Source organism: Manacus vitellinus, unplaced genomic scaffold, assembly GCF_001715985.3.
Source record: "Manacus vitellinus isolate BGI_N305 unplaced genomic scaffold, ASM171598v3 scaffold_15_pilon, whole genome shotgun sequence".
NCBI classification, from domain to species: Eukaryota; Metazoa; Chordata; class Aves; order Passeriformes; family Pipridae; genus Manacus; species Manacus vitellinus.
The window spans coordinates 8,249,560-8,265,301 of record NW_021939122.1 but is presented as its reverse complement, the minus strand read 5'-3'; the positions used below and the strand labels follow the sequence as shown (position 1 = coordinate 8,265,301).

Genomic DNA, 15,742 nt, shown 5'->3' with positions numbered 1-15,742 from the left:
TGCCTAAAGGGAAGCCCTATATATTTACATTTCATTTCACATGCTTGGTTTTTAAAACAAAAGTCTATGCCTCCTGAGGGGTGAACTAGCATTTTCTAATTTTTATAAGCATCTCCTCACACTGGTATTGTCTGTAAACACTTGCATCCTTCAGGACCAAAGAATGGAACTCAGTGTCAGTAAACAAATCACGTTTATTGCCCCCTAAGTGTTTACACAATGACAAAAATCAAGCCTCCAGAGAGTCATATTGTAAAAAGAAACAGTTGGTTTAAATTAGGTTTCCATGTGAAATATAGCTACTTTTTATGGATGTTGTGGGAACATAAACTGGAAAGACAATCTGCACACTGATAAAATGAAGATTTGATTTTTATTTGTTTAAATGCAAACAGAGTCACATACTAAGTTGATTTCTGATTCTGGCATTAATTAATCATCAAACAGAAGTTGGTCATATGGTCACACTTAGGAAGGTGGGGGGTTTCTTTGTTTACTTCATTTGTGATCGTGCAAACAGATAATGTGAACTACTTTAAATGTTCAATGCATGTAGGAATTTGCAAATTTGAGCATTAAGAAATCTACCAGTTTTGTGAAATTAACCAAAACAAAAAGATTCCAGTTTATCAACTTTTACTGTCTGTGTTGAAAAAACAAGAGTTATTCAGTGTGAGGCTGAGAGTTGTAAGCCATGTAAATGAGAATTTACACTGCAGAGCTCTCTGGCAGCTTTAGAAACCAGCACTAGCTTAAGCTATCCATTTTCTTCTGTGGCCTCAACGCATATTCAGAATATCTTGTATTAAGATGCAGTAGTTATTTGTTTAATAGAAGTTTTTCTGGAGTAGTTAATAAATTAACTGCTGTAATGGGAATATGTCTCTGTGTAAGTTGTGTTTGCAATGCATATGTGATTTGGCCATGAGCGTATAGGTGGAATTTTGTCTGATAACCTCCTGATGGAAAAAAAAAACAAAAAAACCCACATTATCTGTCAAGTATACATGAATGCTCCAAGTGACATTGCTTTGATTGACTGTACTGTCTGGTTTATTTTACAAGGTGAGCTCGTGGGTTACCTGGCTGATCCTGACTGCAGGTTCTATGGAGGAGAAACGAGAAGTCTTCTCATATTTAGTACATGTGGCAAAATGCTGCTGGAATATGGGCAACTACAATGCTGTAATGGAATTTCTGGCAGGGCTAAGGTACTGGCAACTCTTTTTTCTAAATGGCTTTTCAGTGATGGATTACACTTCAGCCTCTGTTAAGCAGATGTCTCTGGAGAACAATGAATTAAACAGAAATCTGTGGCTAAATCACATCATCTCACAGTGACTTTCTAGTAATCCCTTCTGGAAAAATGAAGCATACTAAACACTTTTTTTTTCTCAAAATGCTTTGGAGACTCTTATCAGTTTTCATGGTATGTGCTGAATATGTTGCATTAGAAAACATCTTTCTTTTTTTTTTTAATAGAAATTTTTTAAATATGAGAAGAAAATGGGAAAGCAGTTGTGGTTTATCTAGTGAGCTACAACTAATGTAACTTGGGGTAGGAGTCTCCAGGACACAAGTGAAACATAATTGTGGTGGCATTCTAAAAGGATCAGTTTTGAATGTAAAAAAAAAAAAAAATCAACCCCAAAAGAACTAAAAAACCCCAACAAAACCAAACAACCAAATCTGGTTTTTAACCCCTCCATTAACTGATACAGAGGGATGTTGGGATCTCATGTTGTTGTGGTCTTATATAGAAGGACCTGCAGTATCTCCAGGAGAAAGAGAGTGTAGGGGGTTAAAGACAGTTCACTGCTTGCTTCCCTAGGGAATTACAGATTCACCGTGCAGGGCTGGGTGAGCCAGAAAGCAGTGCCTTGGGACTGACAGTTCACAGGGCAGCAAATGGGACCGAATGTGGAAGAGTTAAGATCAGATTTCCCTTCTCTTAGTTTTAACCCTCCTTGTATGTAGTGTTTGTGTAACAAAGCTCTAAAACATTGCTGTTTTTTGTGGTTTGGTAAGGACTCTGATCGAACTATGTTTATATTTTTGGTATATAAAACATATTTGAAACACTCATAGGCGTGGGGAATACATTTTGGCAGAATACATCCACAATCTCCAAGCTGTGTAATTTATGAGGGAAAATGCAAAGCCAATTAAGGGATTAATTTTATCTCTAAAGCATCTGCACAACACGAGGGAAAGAGAGGAGAGGAAGGCCAGTGCTGATTAGCAGTGTTTATGGGACAGGGACAGAAAGTGGGGTTAAAGGACATTCTATTGTGAGCATTTCTATAGACCTTTTGGTATGTCTGAATCCAGAGGTGGGCAGAAAGGCCATATAATTGCACAGACATAGAGCTCAGATGGTGAGAGAACTGCCAGAGGTACTTGCAGCTCTTGGAACTATTTCTGTTTAAAATCAGAGTTTCTTGTCAGCTGCAGCTCTGCACTGGTGCCTGAGACCTGAAACATGGTCCTGAGTTCCTTATTTCCACAAAAATAAATAATTTGTGAGCAAAACAGAAAAAAGCCCCCTATTTAATTTTGTAAAAATACTTTTAATTAAAGAACACCAGCTTTTGCTAACTTTATGGATGGTTCATAATATAATTACAGGAATTTGTAAGAAACAGTCCAGTTTATGTCATTTCCTTAGTCTTTTCGTATTTCTTTCTAAGTCCTTAGAAATTTCAGGCAATGACACAATGAAAGTGTTAGAAGGCCTGCTGGTATATCTTATACAGCTGGTCTTTTGTTAAAATGTGACATGTCACTCCAGTAGATCAGACTGCTTGTGTCTCCTTTTTAGCTTTATTCATTAATAGTTCTGAGGGCAGAAATATCTTAAAAATAATTACCTTGATTTCATTAATTCATTCATTTGTTCATTCATTCATTCGTTCGTTTCTGAGCAATGATAGTTTCCTTTATTACATACATATATGCTGTGGGTGTTGGACTTGAAGGTAAATTGTTTTAAATTATTTTAATAAATATTGTGATCTCTTTTTGCAATAGATCAAGAAAAGTTTTAAAAATGTGGCAATTTATGGACCAGTCTGATATTGAAACCATGCGAAGTCTGAAAGACGCTATGGCACAACATGAGTCCTCATCTGAGTACAGGAAAGTGGTCAACAGAGCACTCAATATTCCAGGCTGTAAAGTTGTTCCTTTCTGTGGTGTATTTTTAAAGGAGCTTTGTGAAGTTTTGGATGGAGCATCAAGCCTCATCAGACTCTGTCCACGATATAACTCCCAAGAAGAAACATTAGAGGTAAATGAGATAAGGATTTGTAGCCATCCAGTGCTTTATTTTATGTAACTTTATACAAAGGCATCATCTGATTAAAATTTTCTAAACTAGATTGTTACTAGGCTGTTCAGTTACATGGACCTTGATTTAATTCCCATAGATGCTTAGCAATTTAGATTTGGTTGTTTATATGTAGTTCAATATCAGAGTACTGAGAAATTATATTAGTAGCAAAGGGTCATGTTAGATGAAAAAATTAAGAACTGAGGCTTTTTTAAAGTTTTCAGGAATTACTGTAATTTACGTTACTTGATTTGTGAAGTCATTTGGTCTAGTTTGGATTGCAGGTAGGCACAGAATCCTGTTGGAAGCTAATAGAAAATATGTGCTAAAATATTCTTAGTTGCAAAAATTTCTACAGTGAGAAGTAGATGACACAAGATTCTATTCATAACTATACTAATCTTTTAGATATCTCTAGTTTGTTTCAGATTACAGTGGACAAGACAATTTCTTGCAACGAGTAGGTCAAGATGGTTTGAATAATCCAGAAAAAGAATCAACAACAAACAGTATCTTTCAAACTATCCGGAGCTGCAATCGCAGTTTGGAATCTGAGGAGGGTGAAGATAATGTTAGTGAAGGGAGCGATTCAAGAAAAAACTCCTTGAAGGACAAAAACCGGTACCAGTAGGTTTCATTTTATTTACTATCATCACATGTGTATTTCATGGTTTTAATTTTTAATTTCCTTTTACCAAGGCTTGCTTTAACACTCCCTTGTATTTATCTTCTTCAAACTCAGAGCTTTTCTCCACTGCAGTTACTCTAAGTATCTGATACTCAACTGCTTGGAAACTCTCTGTATAGTTATATTTTCCCTCATGATGTAATTACTTCTTTTCATGATAAGAGTAAATCCTTTTCATCTTACACATACAACTTTAAAAATCCACAGTTACAATTACAGTCTTGATCTCTAGTGACAGGAATAGCACCAGGACATACTTGTTATCAGAGCTCAGAACATAATATTCTACATGCTCAGGCAGTGTTCTACCCCCTTCAAAATAAAGGTTATTTATTATCCTTCAAAAGACCTGTTCTTCTAAGGGCATATTAGTTTGAGGCTTTTAAATTTTGTTAAGAAAACATTTGTGAGTACACATTTTGAATTCTCAAGTCACTGTAGTCCTGCTATTTTGCAAAGAATTTTACTTCATTATACTCTATGTCAAAAGTAGTCTCTGATTTCACTTTGAAGACCTAATATATTCTGTACTATTCACCAGCAGGATATATGGTAAATGCAAAGTTTAAGACATCCCATGATCTTCTAGAATCTTGCTTTGCAATGAAGTCTGATTGCAAAGCCCATGTAGACATAAGTGGGTCAGCTTTAAACTAAGTAGCTGTTAGACAAACATCAAATTAAGTAACAGAACTGTACTGTTCTGAGACGAAACACTGTAAAATTACACGAGGGTTTGCATAAAAACAACCTGCTGAAGTCACTCCTGGAGTTATTTTATTGATAATGTCTGTCAGAAATCCATATGTTCAGAACCATCCAACGTATTTCAGCTGCTTAAACATAAAATCTAATAAATGGCCACCTGAGAAGCAACTACCATCTTCCTGCTTAAAATGCATTTATTTCATTAACATGTAATTCTAAATTTCATTTCAAATAAATAATCATTATTTCCTGAAAGAATGGTTTCTAATAGAATTATTCACATCTGGCTTTAGTTGCTTCTGGGAATTGGAGCAGTAGATTAAGGCAAGAAAGACAGACCCACTTCTCTGTCCATTTATGTTATCTCTTAACTTACTTCAGTCCAAATACTTTCTTCCAGGCATTATTTTTTGTTCATTAATGTGCTTCAAAATCAACTTGCAAATTGCAGTTCAAATGGAGAATGAGCTAGGCAAATCAACATTTCACTAGGATGAACAAAATAGAAATTAAATGTAAAAGAACGGTATGGAGAAAATTGAGTTCTTTTTTTTATGTGTTTATGAAATAATTTCTTGGTAAATTAGTTATTTGTGCTTTATATTTAAATATAATCTAGTAAATTCCACTCTAAGTAGAAATTAAATAAAAAAAAAGCCAATATGAATCTGAAATGAAAGTTTAAAATTCAAATGAACAAAACTGCAGACAGATATTTAAAGTTATGTTTCCTGATTCAGAGCTACTAACTACTCAGTTAGTAATGTATTCAGTAAGTTCTGATTTTAGCAGTAAAATGACTTGTAGGAGAATACTTGTGAAAGTACTGATTTAGCTCAAGTACTTCATAGACTAGAAATTCCTTATGCACTTGCCATCTCTTTCCTGGGCATGCAGAGAACTGGGTAAAGCACAGGAGCAAATCGGTGCAGAGGCAGAAGGACCATGTTCTGTTGTCCTTCTTGTATGGAGGCTGTGATTTTTGGTTTGTTTTTAATTCTATAAACTGATAAAGAGTTCTAAGTAAGAAATTTAGTCCTCTTTCTTGTGAGACCTGTCATATTTGCATACAGTGTTATAAAATCCAACTTATATCATGAATATGTATTACCTGATAATTGTAACAGTGTGGTCATAAAGGCAGAAAAATACACTGCATAACATGTTCCTTATTACTTTATAATTGCAAGAAAGATTTTCAATTAGTTTTTCTTTTGATGATTTGGATTAGCATTGTGGAACATGAACACACCAAAGCTGGTAGGTTAATTTGATTTGAAGAAAATGAAAGGCATCTAATAGAATCAGTGGGCAATGGGTATAATTACTTTCCTGGTTGAGTAAACAAATAAGCTCTATCGTTCTGTAACCAGTGACCCATCTAATCACCCTGAGTTTCTGTACATGCCAGATAAATATCAAATATTAATCTTTATGAGAACTCTATTTTGACAGTTCTCAAATAAATAAAGATAGGTAGGAAAATACAAAAAACCTCCAGGTTTAAAATACAGTTTTTATGGATTTTTTAATCAATTGATCTATTAAGATACTCTAAACTTTGATGCATTGTTTTCTTAGCCTGATCTCATCTTCATGTTTAAGATGAAGCTTTTCTAATTACAGTAAATAACTTATAAAATAATAGGGGAAAACCTAATTTTTTTTCTTTTTGCCTACCCTGCAATTTTCTCCTCTCAAACTGCAACCTGTCTTACTGTTTTCTTTATCTTTTCATTTCCTTGTGTCTCAGTGCAGCACATAGAAAGAAAGCCTCTGGTTCAAACCGAGTTCTGTAAGTGTTCTCAGTAATCGTGGCAGTGTCGTTTTTGGCAGCTCCTGTCAGAGTTCTGTTTCTGTACATGGTTATGTGTGTGTGCCTGGCTCACCTGCTGCTTTACAGTTTAATCTGTGGCCTGCAACATGCTATTAAATGTGAAATAAGGCAGAAACAAAGTTCTATGATTTTTGTCCCCGCTGTACTGGGCTCTTTCAGCCATCCACACCTTGTCTCAGAATACATTTCCTAGCATTTTTACAGAGACTTGTTTGGTTGTTTTGAGGACATAGAGGAGGAAGAGCTGCTTCAGTTGTTTGTTTAATTTTAAAATGTTAATCTTGTATAATACAGGTAAATATTTCAATTTACATGTGTCTGTAAGACAATTTATATCAGCTCAGTTACAATGTGTGGCCTTTATTTTTAGAAATATTCCTTAAAGAAAATAGTTACGCTGTCAGTCCCCTCACCACAAGCAATAAATCCTCAGCCTATTGGCCACTTTTTTATAAATTTGGCGAAGAGTTGGAGACCTCACCAATTCATAAATTAATTTGTGGCCCAGGTAAAGAAGAGTTTTAGGGAAAACTAATGGTCATCTGTACAGTTTAGCACTGGGAGATAGAGTATGTGACTCGTTCTGACTCACAGCATGAATCATGTTCTGCTCAGTTGGTAGGACTGGGGCAGGAACTGAGAGTACTGTAGGAATATGAAGGGGAAGCACAGAGGGTATTAGGACAAGATGTCTTGAAGGATATGTAGAGGAAGATGGTTTGTATTTTATTGGCTGGATATCCTTAGGAAAATGTGCTTCATTAGTTCTGTTGTGCACAGAACAGTTTTTTCTTTTTTTATGTTCACTGAAGAAGTATCAAAATATTGAACATTTATTCACTCATACATGTTAGAAGCTTCTTCAGGGAAGGCATTTTATTTAAACTGCCTCTTTCTGTTGATTCAGTATTGCTGCTCTGTATCTGCTGTTTCTAATTATGGCAAAATATTTCAAACATTTCAGTTGCTGCATACAAGTTTTATGTTAATATTTTTGTTAACTAAAATTAAATTTTCTGGTGGAAAATATCTGACAAAATTCTTCCTGCATTCTTATAAGGAAAGTGTGTATTTTAACCACTATTTTACTAATGTTAATCAGAGTATTATATAATGTGAAAGGTCTGCACCTTAAATCAGTAATAGAACAGAGATTAGAAGTCTTGTCTTCAATCCAGTAGATCCTGCTAACAGTTTTCACATATGGTACCTTATATATCAACTGAAGCAATATTATGCTGTGAATTTAAAAACTGTAATCACTCGACTTTAAGAACCAATCAGACATCTCTATTGTTAATGCGAAGTTTGGAAAGTTCTAAGAAAATGTAATTATATTGTTACAGCATCTATTAATTCAGAATTTCAATAACATAAATTGTAGTATTATAAAAGCTACAGAAGTTCCTGTAAGTTGCAATTATAGTGATGATAATGTTCTATTTATTTAAACCACAGCAGAAAAAGTATTCATCAATCATAGTATAAATCAGCACATGTATCATTAAATATAAATCTCTCGTCTTTGCTCACATGCAGATTTATAATTGGAGACCTTTCAGATTCTGAAAGTGACATATTTGAGCAGTTGAAGGAATGGGACACAAATTCAACAGAAGAGCAACAAAAGGCTTTCTGCCATGGGATAGAACTCATTCCCTGGTACGTGTTGTCTATCAGGGCTGATGTCCATCAGTTCATGCAACAAGGGGCAACCGTCATTCATTATGACCAAGAGACACATCTCTCAGCACGGTGCTTTCTTCAGCTTCAGCCTGACAATAGTACTTTGACTTGGACAAAACCCACAACAGTTTGCCCTGCAAATGCTAAGGCAAAACTGAGTGTGCTGGGTAATACTGCTGAGCTTGGTAAATACCAGTTTCTTGGTAATACTGGACTGGTGGAAGGTTTTTTGGACTTGTTTTCAGCCAAGGCTGTATATATGGGACACTCGGGCATTGATATGCACACTGTGTGTGTTCAAAATAAACTGTGTAATATGTCCCTTGAAGAAAATGGTATAACACTACTTTATGGACTTCAGACTACTGACAATAAGTTGCTGCACTTTGTTGCTCCAAAATATACTGCCAGAATGCTGTATGATGGATTGCTGGAATTGACTAAAGCTGTAAGAAAAATGAGGAAATTCCCTGATCAAAGACTACAGTGGCTACGGAAACAGTATGTCAGCCTTTACCAGGTAAAAGATGCTGTGATTCTGTATAAGAAAATTTCAAAGATATCAACAACTTAATGTAATCCAATTAGTTTCTGTTGTAAGTAGGGTTCAATTAAAGATGAGCACCAGATCTCCAACTTTGTAACACTCTTTAAGTCAATAAGATCTGATTCTCCAAACAATGTTATGTCAAACCTTACAAGTTTTGAATACTTGAGGTTAATTTTTTTTTTTCTTATAATACTCTTTATATGTTTGGAGTTTTGGAATAAGTATTTTATTATAGAAAAAGCAATGACAGTACTTGAAAAGAAAGCTGAAATACTGAGCGATTAGAGTTAGGGCCAAAAACCCCCCACAAAACAGCAAACAAAATAGCCCTTTGGTATTCATGCAGTAATTAAAAATTGCCTCCTCTTGATGTTTTGTCTTTCACTGGTTCTTCAGAGATGTCTGTATTATTGCTTTAAAAAATGTGTCTGTTCTTATTCTCCTTGTTTTGTTAACACTGAGAATTTTTGTAGGAGGATGGAAGGTTTGAAGGCCCAACTTTGGCTCAGGCTGTTGAATTGTTTGGAGGCAGACGATGGAGTGCAAGAAACACAAGCACGGGATCTCTCACCAAAAGCACTGAGAAACCTAATGTACAGAGAAACAACACTCTGGGAATAAGCACAGCTAAGAAAAAGAAGAAAGTACTCATAAGGGTAGAATATTTTGTTATTTGTGTATTTAGTTGCTTACTGGCTGATTTGTTTCCTTTTTGTAGTTACTGTGTAGCAAACTGTGTTCTGAACCAGAGGAAAAAAGTTAGATGATAATTTTAAAACCGTTTATTGCGGTTTCAGATTTTGTGGTTATTGTTTTCCAATAGTTTTGGTTTCTTTTCTCATGCTTGAAGCATTCTTGGGATGTGTAGGTGCTGGGGCTAGCAGAAGGGGACAGAATCATCTTGCAACCTTTAGATACTGCCTCAGTATAAAGGTAAAATATTGGTAATAATAAAAATATTAGCATGCAAAGTGACATCTGGAGGCCGATGTCACTTTTTAAAATCGTTTTTATTTTCATATTTCCAGAAATATTACCACAGTTATTCCATCTCATGTTAGCATGCAGTTTTGTCTCGTGGGTGACAGAAACATGACCTAGTCTGGTAGTCTTCTCTTTTTTCCTGGACTCAGCTGCTTTCAGCAATAGGCAGGAGAGAGGATAATGCAGGAATTAGCAGCTCTGCACTACCCACATGTTCTTCTAGTGGGCAGGCAGGGAAGATCCTTAAATGGGAAGAGCCATCCTCTTTATTAGGGCTCCTGTGCACCAGTGAAATAGTGTAAAACCAGCTGAAACATTTTAGAGAGATTCAATCATTGTCATCTTCTGTGTGATGTCAAACTGAGGTAACAGCCAGTGGTCCCACATTTCACTATCTATCCTATTTAAGTTGTCTCTTTTCTACTGGTATTGGTCTTACAGGAGTCTGTTTCATAAGGAATAGCTGATTTGCCTCATGGTTTTGTTACAGGTTGAACTGACAAAGAATGGAAATAGTAGTGGGTTTGGGATGTTTATTATGGTGCTCATTATTTCCAGGGTGAAAGTGGAGAGGCCACTGATGATGAAATGGCAACACGGAAGGCAAAAAGCTGTAAGGAATATCGTAATAGAAGTGGCTCAGATCCTCAAGATATTGATGAACAAGAAGAACCAGGTAGATATATTGCTTCAGTACTTAAAAGTCCATCAGGTTTTTGCTCAAAGTCTTTTTATGCAGACATTTTTTTGGCATGTTAAAAATAGATTTATTGTATAAACCTACTTTTGCAGTTGAAACTCCAAAGCCTGTAAGCTTTTAAATTAATTTCTGTAGTTGTTAACAATTGTTCTTTCATTTAGTTTCAGTAGCACTCTCTTTCCATTAAGATGAAATATGTCTGTAAGTGTTGTTCAGTTTGGACTTTTTTGGCTGTTTTGGGACAAATCTAGAATGCTGTTAGTGTCCTACTCTGTGTTAATGAATTGGACAAAAACATTTTTATTAGACCAGATGTAATTGTGATGAAAACTTCTGTTTTCTCCATAGATCAAAACATTATTATTAATGCTTCTCCATCTAACAACCTACCATCAAGAAGAGCTCACTCTCTGACAGCATCCGGGTCTCCAAACTTAGGAACTACATCACCTTCACCAGCAAGACCAGTCTCCTCTCCTGTAATATCTTCAAGCAAGAGTCAGTCTAGGTAAGGATTTAAATCAATGCTTTGATTTAAAAAGAAAAGAAGCTACTGCTACTTATCATCAAATGTGGGTTTTGTGCCAAACTAGCAAAATCTGACAAAAACAATGCCAGAAATGCCATTAACCTTTTTGTAGACATCTAAAACACATTGTAGGACAACACAGGACATTTAAACTGAAATACCATGAACCTGAGGATGCCTTTGTAGCAAGTCCCCGAGCAGCATGCTTGAGTTTATGTCTGTTACAGAAGCAGATTGGAATGCTGTTCCAAAACTACACAAATGTGGAGTTTAACTCTTTCTCCAGATCTTCTCCGAAACATAGTTATAGACATCTTCATAATGCAAATCAACAGCAATGTTATAGATGTGTGAACTGAAGCTCTGAGGTTTCTCAACACAATTCATTTCTACCTGGGGGAATAATAACTTTTGCTGACGTTTCTGGTGGTGATTGCAGTATTGTCTTGGGAATCAGAGGAACGTATTGAAATCTTTCTCTTTTCCTTGAACATTCATCCTTTTTATGTCACTTAGGTAGTGTAAAAGTTCATTATGTTATGTGCAGTGGTATAGGGCACTACTGTATTAATTGTATAAATAGTAATGGTGGTGATGGTAGTGATTACAGTAATAATATAACAACCATAATATGTCAGGGATGTGGATGGTACTTTATAACATACAAGAAGACATTCTAAACAGAGGCTTTCCAGTACCTTTTAAGAGAATGAATACTGAAATATGGTTATGAGTATGAATCTTGGGGGTTCCACAAGAGCAATAGTAAAAAATGAAAGAGATTACTGGTGTTGGTATAACATTACTTTTGAAGAGATGTGTCTTGTGGAATGGTTCCTGTTGTGTATTTCCTGGCAATTTTATTTATACTTAAATAGTTGGATTTAGCAACAGGCGTGAGTAGTAGAGCCACGTGTGGACAGATGTGGTTGGCTTAACTCTGCTTAACACTGCTTTCTGAGATACTTACCGTGTTTTTTACTTTTTGTTCCTTGCTATCATTCACAAACTTGGATTCGTTTCTCTAAGCTTTTATCTTTTTTTTTTTTTTGAGTATTAGAACAGATTTCTTTTACATTAAACTGAAGAAATACTGCTTTACCACCTCTGGAAAATGCTTCTGTGTTTTGCAAATCTGCTTTTTTACTTTTATGCCAAAATGCTTGTTGTTCTCTAAAAGAGATTAAAAGGCTCAACGGGGAACTCGCATTCCCCGGGGAAGGACAGCTAATGTTCTTTTAAATCCTCTCAGTCCTGGGTTTCTGTACAGATCCCTTCATAGCTTAGCACTGTGGGCCTCCCCAAGTTATCACAGGTTTTCCCTGGCAAAGTTTCCCCAGCAACTCCATACATCCCTTGGTAGAGCACTCCTAAATTTACTGTGACACTTCTTGCTTAAACTTGCTATGACCCTTCTTGCTAAAATTTGCTGGGGATGCAGCTATATGGCTGTTTCAGCTGTCCCGAGGAAATCTTCTCAGATCAGACTTATATGTTTTACCCATTACCTGACCTAATTTTTGTGAGCCATTAAGAGATTTGGAGCACTGGAGAGAGTTTTATTGTTGTTATTTAGTCTGTGGACCCTTGCTAGGTCTGAATTGTGCTTGCCAGTTTTCATGTGTGTGGACACTTCACATGTGCCTCAACTGTTATCAGTGAGTCCAAGTTATCAAATAATCGACTCTCTGCTTTCCTGCAAAGTCTTGTAATCTTCCACCTTATATGTGTATTACTTCACTCCTGGGATATCTTTTATAGTAAACCAGCTGGTTGCCTCCAATATAGAATTTAGGTGCTCTTCTGGGAATAGGTGCTCCAGAGACTTCTGTAATTAGATGTCTGGATGAAGAGCTTACTCAGACTCAAACCATCAAACTGTCTTGGAGGACACAGTAAGGTTTGTACCTTCAGGCAATCCACCCACGGTCATGGCATGTCCTATTGCTTTATGTTGCATTAAATATATGGCAATCTGTCAGGCAATAACATGCCATAGCTTATTTCAGCCGTTTCAGATATAAAACACACCAAACATGAAACAGTGGCAGGATGGCTGTCTGTGGCAGCACAGGTAGAAGTGAGGGAGGAGCAGACTGGGGCAGTGGTTCACAAGCTGTGGTACATGAAGACTGTGAGCAGCACAATGTTTTTACTTGAAGCTGCTGCCCTTAACCCTGGTGATATGCAAGCAAAGTAAGTTTGGGAACCCACACAGGCTGAACACAGCCATTTTTTGTTTCTCTTTTGCTCTATTTTTGTTGTTATCCTGCAGTCAAGTTATATACTTAGTTATACCCTACAGGTTTTGCCAGTATCATTATAAATTAAGATAAAATGAAGTATCCGTTTTCCAAAGTAACAGAAAGTTTGAATGACCTAGATAATGAAATAACCTAGGAAAAACCGGATCCGCTGGGAGTGCTTATACACATTTGTATAAGCACTGCACAGATGACAGCTAATGAGGAGATGAGCAGAGTTTAGTAATTCAGATTAGCATCTGGATTTAGACTCAAACACTGATAAGGCTTTGTAGTTGGAGGCAGTGTTGGACATGAGCTGGTTGTGCACATTAGGTGCGTGCACAATCCCTCACAGAACCTGGAGCTTAGGAGAGCAGTGGGCAGAGGGTCCCACCAGCAGCACAGAAAGCTGAGCTGGTGACAAGTGATTGCTAGGTCCTGCAGTGTAGCAGGAGGGCAGCAAGAGAGAATTCTAGTTCTTTTTCTCTTGCCATATAGTATGTGCATCATTTTACCTTAGCAGTGAATTAGAACATCTCCACTAAATGAGAAGTGCTAAATAAAATAACATTTTTTAAAGTGGAAAAATATTTCTAAATATAATGATAAAAGTTGAAAAAGAGGAGGACCTGGATATCTTTATTGTACATTTTAAATAATAGTAATTCTTATGGGTACAGAGTGAAAAATGGTATTTTTCCATATATAACTCATAACCTTGATATTCCTGATGTCCTTACAAATAATTTACATTCAGATAAATCCTTGTACAATCCAAATGTCCAGATGATTTCTGAACACAGGTAGCCTGCAGCTGGTTTTGTCATTCTTTCAAAGCAGATGTGCATATGACAAATTTCCAAGGTCTTTGGAAACCTAGTGCCACCTGTAAGGTGGAGGAATCAGGAAAGAGGGTGATAAGGCCGCTGGAAAATGGACCACAGGATATGGAAAACTAGAGAAGTGGGCTTTTTTTGTGAACAGAGAATAAACTGCCTCTCTCATTAACTGTATACAGGTGTAATCCAGACTGCTACTAATTGCAGTTTTGGTTGTTGGTGATGGTGAGGTTTTCTTGGGGTTTTTGGCTTTTTTTTTTAACAACCTGTATTACCCATGGAATGACTCTGGAAGACAGTCTTTAGTGATCAGATCTAGGAAAATGTTGAACATTTTCTTCTGATGTTGGTCTTCCATTTGGTGCTCTACAGATCCAGTCTGTTTTCTGGAGTCTAGAAACTTTCCTCATCGTGGTTTATTTTTCTTGTCTCATAAAAATGTTAGGAATTATTTAGTCAAAAAAAAGTTATATGCAGTATGTCAGTACATGCCATAACGATGTCAAACAAATTGAATGTTATCAACTAAAGTAGATGGTATTTTTTTCTACTTCTAAGTCACATTCTGTTTTCAATTATATGCATTCATCCCAGCCCAGGAGTAAATTGAGGATTCTGATCTAGCATATTTGGGTAAAAAGTCACCTGCTTGCAGGCATGTCTTCAGGAACACTGGACAACAAGCTGGTCCTGTTTTTCCATCACAGCTGTTGGAACTATTTGTACTGAACCTGATGGCAGAATTCATAGATTAATGGATTTGTGTATAACATTACAGAGCAATTAAGTCTGACACACGGTTGCCTAGTCTGATATTTTGAAACAAATACTGCAACTTCTGCAGTTATGGTTTAAAGCAGACAGCTGTTTGCTTAGATCCCTCCCTTTTCAGGATGGTGGTGCTGGCAGACTCCATTCCTGCAGGGTGTGTTCATTGCTGTTTAGGCCCAGGAGGGGGCTCAAGAGCTCAGCCCCTCATTGCAAATTACTACATGTAATTCACTGAGGACTTGTTCATGCTTCTCAAGTGGGGGCCTAACTACACTTACAAGTGTAAATCTGTAGTAGGCTGAAGATTTCGGGAAGTCACTTTTGGAAATGTACTGGTTCTATTTCAAAAACTTTATTCATCTGCACAGCTTAGAGTAATGATTGCAGTTACAGACAATTATTACTCTTGGTATTGGTATTACTCAAATCAATTAAAATAAATAGCACCAAACAGCTAGTTGTTTCCGTGATCATTTTTTGCCTTTTCTCTCAAGAAATTCCAGTTTGCTTTCCTTCCTTCAGTCCACAAAGCTGAAAGGAGGAAATCATTAGAACCTCATTTGGTTCTAATGGACAGTAGCCCTCCAGGGGCTAGTGTCTGATCTTAACAGAAGAAGAAGAGAACTGTGGTTTGACCTGTCTTTGAGGTATCTGATGACAACCCAACCATTCTTGGGAAGCATCCTAGAAAACCCGTGGGCTGGGGAACAATGAGAGTTGAATGCCAGGAAAGGGGAAGGGTTATGCTTCTTAAAATCTTCACCTTCAATGCTCCCAGATATAAGAAACCCCAGGTGCATAAGGAAAATATTTGGTTTTCCTCTGTATCCAGTCAGAATATTAGCATTTTATTTTGACAACAGAACTTTAAGG

The 15,742-nt window shown here is 36.5% G+C and overlaps 1 protein-coding gene across 4 annotated transcripts in view; it reads left to right on the top strand.

The window, feature by feature from the left end:
- PLCE1 (phospholipase C epsilon 1) overlaps positions 1–15,742 on the top strand; it is a 147,887-nt gene that overhangs the window by 101,519 nt on the left and 30,626 nt on the right. For 2 of the 4 annotated variants that reach the window (XM_018069159.3, XM_018069158.3), the window contains exons 5-12: positions 1,066–1,211; positions 3,031–3,289; positions 3,750–3,958; positions 6,481–6,522; positions 8,104–8,770; positions 9,274–9,456; positions 10,343–10,460; positions 10,833–10,992. In XM_018069159.3, coding sequence (XP_017924648.2) covers positions 1,066–1,211; positions 3,031–3,289; positions 3,750–3,958; positions 6,481–6,522; positions 8,104–8,770; positions 9,274–9,456; positions 10,343–10,460; positions 10,833–10,992 — 1,784 coding nt within the window. The remainder of the gene's footprint in view (positions 1–1,065; positions 1,212–3,030; positions 3,290–3,749; positions 3,959–6,480; positions 6,523–8,103; positions 8,771–9,273; positions 9,457–10,342; positions 10,461–10,832; positions 10,993–15,742) is intronic. The other 2 variants (XM_018069161.3, XM_018069160.3) reach the window with 1 other exon arrangement.